The sequence below is a fragment of the Chelmon rostratus genome, chromosome 16, assembly GCF_017976325.1.
Source record: "Chelmon rostratus isolate fCheRos1 chromosome 16, fCheRos1.pri, whole genome shotgun sequence".
Classification (NCBI taxonomy): Eukaryota; Metazoa; Chordata; class Actinopteri; order Chaetodontiformes; family Chaetodontidae; genus Chelmon; species Chelmon rostratus.
The window spans coordinates 12,671,034-12,679,601 of NC_055673.1; the positions used below are offsets into that span (position 1 = coordinate 12,671,034).

Here is an 8,568-nt window from a genome sequence, read left to right on the forward strand (position 1 = left end):
GTTTTTAAACAACCGCTGTGGAAATCAAAGTATCAATACTTTTGACAACCTCAGTTGAAAGTGTGGAGTTGGGACAAAGCTGTAGTGTTCACAGATTGTTGCCATCAGTGGAGATCCATTTTAGATTTACTTTTTGCTTGTTGCTTGTGTCACTGATGAATTAATTGTCTTTTATTCACACTATAGATGTCTTTTTTCCCCAGTTATCTATATTTTTCCAGCCTGGTTTGTTTTATACATTTAACTGTTGTTTGCACACAGTCAGGTTTTCCATTAGCCCTCCATTATGGCACCAGCCGTGGTTGCTAGGAGATCTGCGACACATCAGCAGAGCCTGTATAAACGTCCATTACAGGCCTCAAAGCTACTCTTTTGATTACCATGGGCATGCGTTGCATTACATAAAAGGAATGTCTTCTGGCCATACTTTAGAGTGTTCAGCTGAAAAAGATCAATGTGTTTAAAATTCAGCCGATGTTTGCTGCAGCTTCTGTGTGTCTCCACCAGGTGTTTATGATGAAGACAGCCAGTGGATGGTCCAGGTCAACAGACTGCAGAAGCTTATCGATCGTCTAGAGCAAAAGGTGTCCTCCTTTATTTCAGCCTCTCTGCATGCTCTCCTATCCTTCCTGCCTTCCTCTTCTTTTTCTCTTCAGCTTCTGTTATTTTTATCATCTCCGGCCCCCATCTGGTCTTTACATCGCAAATTAACCACAAATCACTGCGAGTGGCCTCACAACAATATCAACAAATTACCTCAACTCACCAACACCCTCCCACGTACAAACGCATGCACATATGTGAAGTATACGGCAAATATGAGCTGCACACAAACTCTCACAGCTGCTCTCTGCGTGTGCTGAATGTAGCATGAAATCTGTTGTAAACCGACACATTAGAAGATGTTTCCAAGCTCCAAATACAGTGCACCTGTGTATACCAACTTTGAATATGACGCCAGGAAAGCTTTGACCCTTTACTGGATTGGTTTATTTTTGTTTGATCCTTCATTGTCATCATTTAAGCAATCAGTCACTTTATTTCTCCCCAAAAGGGCAGTTGGCTGTGCAGCAGAGAAACAGGAACATATGATAAACATACCTTAAAGATAAAATCAAAGTAGAAAGTGAAAGTGCATCGAAGCATGAAGAAAAAAAGACAATTAGAAAGTAAAAAGTTAAGTTGATGGCTGATGGTATGAAATAGTTTTTATATTTAGTGGTTTTGACTAATTGGACCAAACCAGCAAAAAACAATGAAAACAGACTCCCAATGACTTGGTCCTTAAGCAGCTATAATCAATATTTTTATATTAAAATATGGATTGCATTTCTGCTGCCCCCAAGTGGCCAGCTGTTGCAGGTTTAAGACATTTTGATAGAGAATGTGTGAAACAGTGTGTGAACTCAGATGAAGGTGTTGATCCATGTGTACTCTTTGCTCTTGTTCTACAGGAGATCCGTCTGGAGCCTGTTGAAGAGGAGGTCCTGGAGAGCAAATCGGTTGGTGTTGATGGACTTTTCTGCTGTGTTGCTGCGGTGACCACTCTGTGTCACTCTGGTCTCACGTGGCGGAGTATTACTGAGAGGGAGGCCACGCTGATAATAACCGCTCAGCGGTTGTCATAGCAACAGCAGGGAAGTAACTTGACATGGGCGACTCACCCGCATCCTTTGCATTGTCTGTCTTTATCTTTAATCTTCCTGTTTAAGGCTCAATATTCAGTTCTGAAGACGAGCTCACAGTCAATAAGGGAGCAGACTTGGAGATATCAGACAGAAAGTCCCTATGAAATAGCTTGGTAATACTTTATACCAATGCTTTATGGCCAATAAATGAATGCATTTATGCTAAAATATATATTTACAGTGTAAATCGATTGGAAAGTTAAATGTCCTCCAGGCTTGTGTACAAAGTGACTGTGTATTTAACCATGAATACACAGCACACATGTGTTTTTGTGCATGTCATCGTTCTCTGTTTAACCTCAGCACCCACATGCCAGAGCAAAGGGACGCTGTTATTTCCGTCCAAGCTTCGTATCACTCATTTCATGGCTGGGAAACTCTCGTTAGGTGACGAGTGACTCAGTGACAATCAGCAGACCAGTGCAAACAGAGCAGGAGGATTTCTCTTCACATGAAGAGGGAGAAGAAGGTTTGCATCATCTAAAACCAATTATTAAGAGCAGCTTAAAGGAATGTTCCTGTTCTTTAAATGAAAAGGAAATATATATATTAAAATTGAATAAATAGCGAAAAATGTCCGTCAGAATTTCCCCTGAGCTTCAAGATGACGACATCAGCCGTCTTTTCCAGCCATAGGTATTCAGAGTATAATGATATAAAAGTGGAAAAAAATCAGCACTAGAGCAGCTGCAACCAGAGAACTGTTCATCTGAAATCATGAATTTCACATGCGTGCATTTTTTTTTTAAGAACTGGTCAGCATCACAATACATATACCAGAAATATAATAGCACTATGGCACAAGTGAAACCATGCATATGAATGTTACATGGCACTGTCATGTTGCATCACCAGCTCGACGCGGACCGTCCAGCACGTGTGTGAATTAATCAATATGTAATTGGTGTGTGTCACTGAGAATAACTGTGCCACAGAGAGGAAACCAGTCATGACCGACGCTGACGTGTGATGGTGCGACTGCGTTTGTGTGTGTGTGTTTACATGCGTGAGTGCACACGTCTGCTGGACTGTGTGAGTGTGTGTCTCCCAAATTATCCTGAGGCATTTCATCCGTCACACACACACACACACACATCATTAACACGCACAGCCTACCTTGGCTGGCGGGCAGACGGATCACTTCCTGTTCCCATCAGCCTCTCCGCCTCTGTCAACAATTCCTCATCAGCAGGAAATGATTAGCAGGCTTTTTATTGTCATGATTAGACCAGGTCGTCCTGTTTATCTTCCCTGCTGTTCACACTTTTAAACAGCAATAGATTTATAGACTTTAGTTGTTCTCCATCAGGTATCAAAATGCAAGAAAACAGGGCAAAATATATTGTGTAAATGTTCTTGGTCCTATTCTGATGCCAGGACATTTAATTATAGGTATTATAAATCATAATATAAAAGGTCCCAGTGTTCACCTTACAGTTCTGCATTAGTCACCAGTTTTCTGGCAGCACACCGAGCCGCTGTGAAACCCGGCCAGAAAATCTCAGAACGTCTTCCACCACCGTCAGACTCCGTCCCTGCCCCAAAGGCAAACCCTGACCTTCTGACTCTGCGTGCCTTTCATTGTTTTTCTCTCCGCAGCACATCCTGATAGTCCAGAGGCAGCTCTCGGTGCTGGAGGAGGAGCTGGAGGAGTTTCGCTTGGCTCTCAGACAGTACATGGAGTGTGCCTGCGCCCAGACTGGATGTCTACAGTCAGTTTATGCTCTTGTTTTTTTCTGTCTAGTTTTTAAGCTTTTTGCAAAGGGTTTTATGAAGAGGGGCCTTGAGAAAAAAAGAGGCATCCAAAAGAAAAAGGAAAAACCAGAGCAGGAAATGTAAAATTAAAATTTTGTTGGTGTATTTTATGTGTTATTTGTGTTGCATGTTCATCCTGGAGGAGGCATCCTAGATTAAAGAGGGTTTTTTGGTGGGAGATTTTATTTATGCAAACTGGGGGTCAAATCATGCTGTATAAATTGTAAAGCCTTCGGAAGCAAATTCTACTGAGGCTAGCATGCTAGCCAGCTAGCTGCAGCACGTCCTGTCTTGTAATACCACTTTGTACCTCAAGCAGCGATAGTCTGATAGTGTAAATGTAGAGATGTACGTGAACAGTGAGGTTGCTACATTTCACAAGCTTTCTTTGCTTTTTAGTCTAATAAATTAACAAAATTAACTCACAGGATGTCTGTAAAGGAAATATTCTCACACTTGTTTTTCTTAAAAAACAGGAAAATACAACCGTTTACCCTCTGAATTCAAATTACTCTCTTTCACCAAACTAAGATGAGTGCAATTGCCTCATTAACTCATCGTCAGCATCCCTAATGAGCTAATTGAGCCAAAGGCAGCTTGTAGCTACAGCCATACAGTAAGCAGCAGTTAGTGGCTGGTCTGGTGATGCAGCCCCCTATTTGTTCGGCGCAACAGTTCAGTTGGCCAATTCTTGAACATTGCATCTTTAAAACAGAAATCAATCATCAGTGAAACGGCTCCTGTTAAAACACAATGGGTCAGTAGATGAAAGAATATTTGCATTTTCTTTTTCTCCCGCCAAAGATCAGCTTTGTCACCCCTTGACACTCTGTGGCAAACTTCGTCAGATTAACTGTCACTTTGCTTTCAGGCAACATTCAGTAGCCTAGAGGACAGCAGGACATTTACATGCTTAGTCATGACCATTTCTCTAAATATTCAGTCCTAAATCCTCTGACGAAACGCTGTCTGATCATAATGTGAGGACACAGCTCAGACAGAGAGGCAGGGCTGGGGGACACGATGTAGCACATTAATTTGTGATTGCATGACTTGTGCTCTCTCTTGTTTTGCATTTGGCAGCATCGCAGTTCAGCGGCTGGCAAATGAATCACGCTTCATTCTCTATGAATTCTGGGAGCACAACAACGTGTGGAAGAAGTAAGTGTTCGCCTGCACCATATGCATCGTGACTAATGCGCCGTGGCCTGTTCAAACAAACCCCGAATTATTTTCTGTGCAGGGCTTGAACTCAGTGAGAGAGGGTCTGCTTCACGCCGTGATCAGCGACCATGCACTTTGTGAAGCTTTAATGAGTGTCACAATACAGAGAGGATCCCAACCTCACCTGCACGCTATTAATGGCTGGGGGCTACGCACTCACTGCCTAAAGGATGCAGCCCAGAAAGGCCCTGAAAGCAGTAAAATAAGGATAAAATTAGAAGACGAAGACGAAGACATGCATTTCAAATGTCAAATTACAATATAGAAGTAGACTAATGGAAATAATATGTTCATCTCATTCACAAGATCTTAAATTTCTGAACATACGTGTCACTGCAAGTCACCTAATTTTTTTTATCCCAGTCATCCCAGTTCCTAAAAATCACATTTTCCTCTTATATTAGGTTTTTTCCAGTTTTAAAAGAAGTTTCAACCACCTGGCTTGAAATATCAGGAGGTTTAGGTTCAATCAGTAAGCAAATCTTCTCCTCTCCTCTGCACAGTCACCTGCAGACCAACTACAGTAAGACCTTCCAGAGGGGGAATGTGGACTTCCTGGAAACTCCTGAGGCCATAACCACCATGTTGGTCCCTGGTAAGAACATTTATTGTAGCTCCTGTCTGATTACACTCAGCTTACACTCATGCTGCAAGCTGTGCGGGAAAACGATCCGCGCACCCTCGGAGCTTCATTTTAAATTCTAGGCAGGAGCCAAAGATACCAGAACGTCGTGCTGGGAGATATTTGATGTCAGCGGTTCATGTGTAAATGTGTAAGACTTCAACGAAATGCTGGAAGGAGCAGATAAAGAATGTGTGATTTGGATAAATACTGAGTGTGAAGGTTCATTCTCAAAAAAATATGTAAAAAATATATATTGCCACAAAGAACAAAAAAAAATGGCATAAAACTATACTGCACATGGTGGGTACGGATAAAGTGACTACAGCATTTATGCTATTGCACAATAATAAGTATATATGTTATGGAAGTGAATTTGTTCTGGACCCACTAAGGCAGAGGCAGACACCAGCACAGAGTTCAGTGTTTTTCATGGAAACAGGTTGGCAAAACAGGCACAGGTGGTGGTGGCAGAAGACTGGCTGGCTTGGGAGCTGGAACAGCTGAACGCAGGGAAAAGTACTGGGGCGAGGGCACACAGTGGAAAAAAATACAAGAAGACATAGGTGATATCTCAAAAAACTCATCTGGTACCCTGGATACAACAGGAAACCGTTTGACTCTACCAAACAGGACAGAATTATCTGGCACAGGAGTGAAGTCATGACCGGTCTTATATGGAGAAGCCGATTGGTGGGAATTGAGACCAGGTGTGCCTCGTCTGCCAGAATCTCAGGGAGAGAGTGAGTGCCACAACCAGCCACGGCTGCTGCCACACACACACCCTGCATGGAGAGAAAAGAAAAAACAGAACAGAGACAAATAGAAAAGTCAAAACAAACTAAAAAAAAAACCAAGGCCACAACATACATACATACATACATACACATATATACATATACATATATACACACACACACACATATATATATATATATATATATATATATATATATATATATGTCACAGTAGAATACAAGTATTGATAGGTGGAGTAGTCAATGAGAGTGGCAAAAAAAGTAATATTGCACCAGGTAATTCGTGTATGAAAAATCACACATCAGTGCAAACAGTCTAAGTATGGACCCAGTGCTACATTAAGCATCGCTGGAGTTGAACACTCTAACAGTTATACAGGAATAGAGGACCTGCGGTAGCGTTCCTTCTTACAGAGTGGATGCAGCAGTCTCAATCAATAATGTCAAAATCTTAATAAGCTTCAAAGTTATAATGCAATTTTTCCTCTGTGTCAGCTGGGGCATGGGGGGTATGTCTCTAATTTATTGTGTTGAGCTTTTTTATTGGTTTGTTTTTATTTATTTTGTTAGTTGACTTCGTTTTGTTTTGGTCAAACTAGACGAATGCTGCTGATCATCGCACTTCATTAAATCTGCTTTTGTCCACTTTTCTGACAATTTTATCAGCCCTTCTTGTCCATTATCCGCTTCACCCTACCACTCACAAGCAGAGCAGAGGGCGGTGCTGAGCAGATTTATCAAATACACAAAGTACACACAGTGTGTGTGAGGAAAATGTGTTTAGTGTCCAATTGATTGGGGTCATTTTGGGGGGTCAATGAATCTTTTTTTTTTTCTTCTTCTTCTGCCTCTCCTCTGCAGCCTCATGGTGGGTCCTCAACAACAACTGAAAGTGGACGAGCACCCTCCACAGATCGTCGCTGATGGATGCAGAGAGCAAACAGCCACGTGTTAACACAATAGGAAGTCCACACACGCACACACACGCACACACACACACACACACACATGCACACATACACACTGACTCAACACAACTGGTGAAGTCATGGTGATTAGTTTCGATTTTATGACCTCCATGTTCCTTCATAGTTAGGTGGTAGCTGAAATAGCCCGCGTGTGTGTGTTTGTCGACACTCCTAGACGACGCTGTGGCGTCATGAAAGCAATGACCTCATCAGACGGAGAACCCTCTGATGATCTGACATCATCACTGTGTGTGACGTGACATCATCCGCAGCCCAGGGTGGATCGTGAGAACTGAAGCGTGCAGTGAATGTGCATGACATAGCGAGTGAGTGTGTGCGTGCGTGTGTGTGTGTGTGTGTGTGTGTGTGTGTGTGACAGAGAGAGAGAGAGAGAGAGAGAGAGGCCAGGGTTAATTGTATCAATTGTAGCAGCTCTGGGAGCTCATTAAACCATTATTCTGTTGTTTCTGTATTTAATGTGTCAAATTGAGATAGCAATCCGTTGGTCATGAATAAAGGCGATATATTGTTGTGTATACCATGTGTATCTCTTCATGCAGAAGGTACCTTAACGTTTTACCCTTGGTTATTGGATTTTTGGCTATTTGTCTGCAAGAAACACATCTAAATTACAGACCTCCGTATAATATGGTGGACGGATGAGGAACAATTGTTTTTGAAGATGCAAATATGGAATTTGTGCCCTCACAGGCATCAGGGATTGTCAGCCTACTTCATTCCTAAATCTCACCAGAATCAAGAATGTAGTGGTAAGAACAATGTATTACGATGCACCAGAAAGTTGGCAAATGATTAATTGTTGGTCTGCTGCGCTTTGTGTGTATTCAGCACCTGATATATATAGTATAAGACCATAGCACACACATATAAAGCCTTAAACACAGGCTGACTGAATTGAGACCTCTACATAGACATACATTAAATCTTGGCCAATGGCACAACCCTGTGGACGTGTAGCAGTACTGCAGCTTATAAAGCTCAGGCTGCTGAGATTTACTCTGGATTTTCAATTAGACAGAAAAAATATCCCTAATTAGGTCTCAGCTAAATATTTTATTTAACAGATTTTTTATTGTTATTATTATTATTATTATTGTTGACCAAGTAATCATATCACATCATTAAATCTGCAAGACAACACAGGTGGTTTCACTTCTTCAGGCTGATTCTGTGCTGACTGTGTCAGTGTCGTGTAACTAAAAACAGCATTTTTTTGTCTCCTTTTTGCAATAGTTATAAAAGATAAAAATGAAAGGGAAGGCTCTGAGCACATAGGTGTGATGCATGTATTTAATTTTAATGCCAGGCTTTCGGTCACTAGACTTTCATCAGGACAAAGGATTTATGGCCAATGAATATGTCGTAGAAGTACCAGGGGCAGAAGAAGTACACTGCAAACTGCAACTCAGCTCTCAAAACAAGAAATATTACTTCAAATGAGCACAATTATCTGGCAACAGAAAGGGAAATTTTCACTCACCAAATTTTTTTTTAACTTTGACTAAAGTAAATACTGAAAGTTTAAGCTTTTT

General features: G+C 41.5%; 1 protein-coding gene across 1 annotated transcript in view; it reads left to right on the top strand.

Moving 5' to 3' along the window:
- The window catches only part of necab1 (N-terminal EF-hand calcium binding protein 1), a 31,829-nt gene extending 24,714 nt beyond the window's left edge, over positions 1-7,115 (top strand). The window contains exons 8-13 of the mRNA XM_041955538.1: positions 472-584; positions 1,455-1,508; positions 3,288-3,400; positions 4,527-4,604; positions 5,171-5,262; positions 6,909-7,115. Coding sequence (XP_041811472.1) covers positions 472-584; positions 1,455-1,508; positions 3,288-3,400; positions 4,527-4,604; positions 5,171-5,262; positions 6,909-6,937 — 479 coding nt within the window. The 3' untranslated portion in view covers positions 6,938-7,115. The remainder of the gene's footprint in view (positions 1-471; positions 585-1,454; positions 1,509-3,287; positions 3,401-4,526; positions 4,605-5,170; positions 5,263-6,908) is intronic.
- The last annotated feature ends 1,453 nt before the right edge of the window (positions 7,116-8,568 follow it).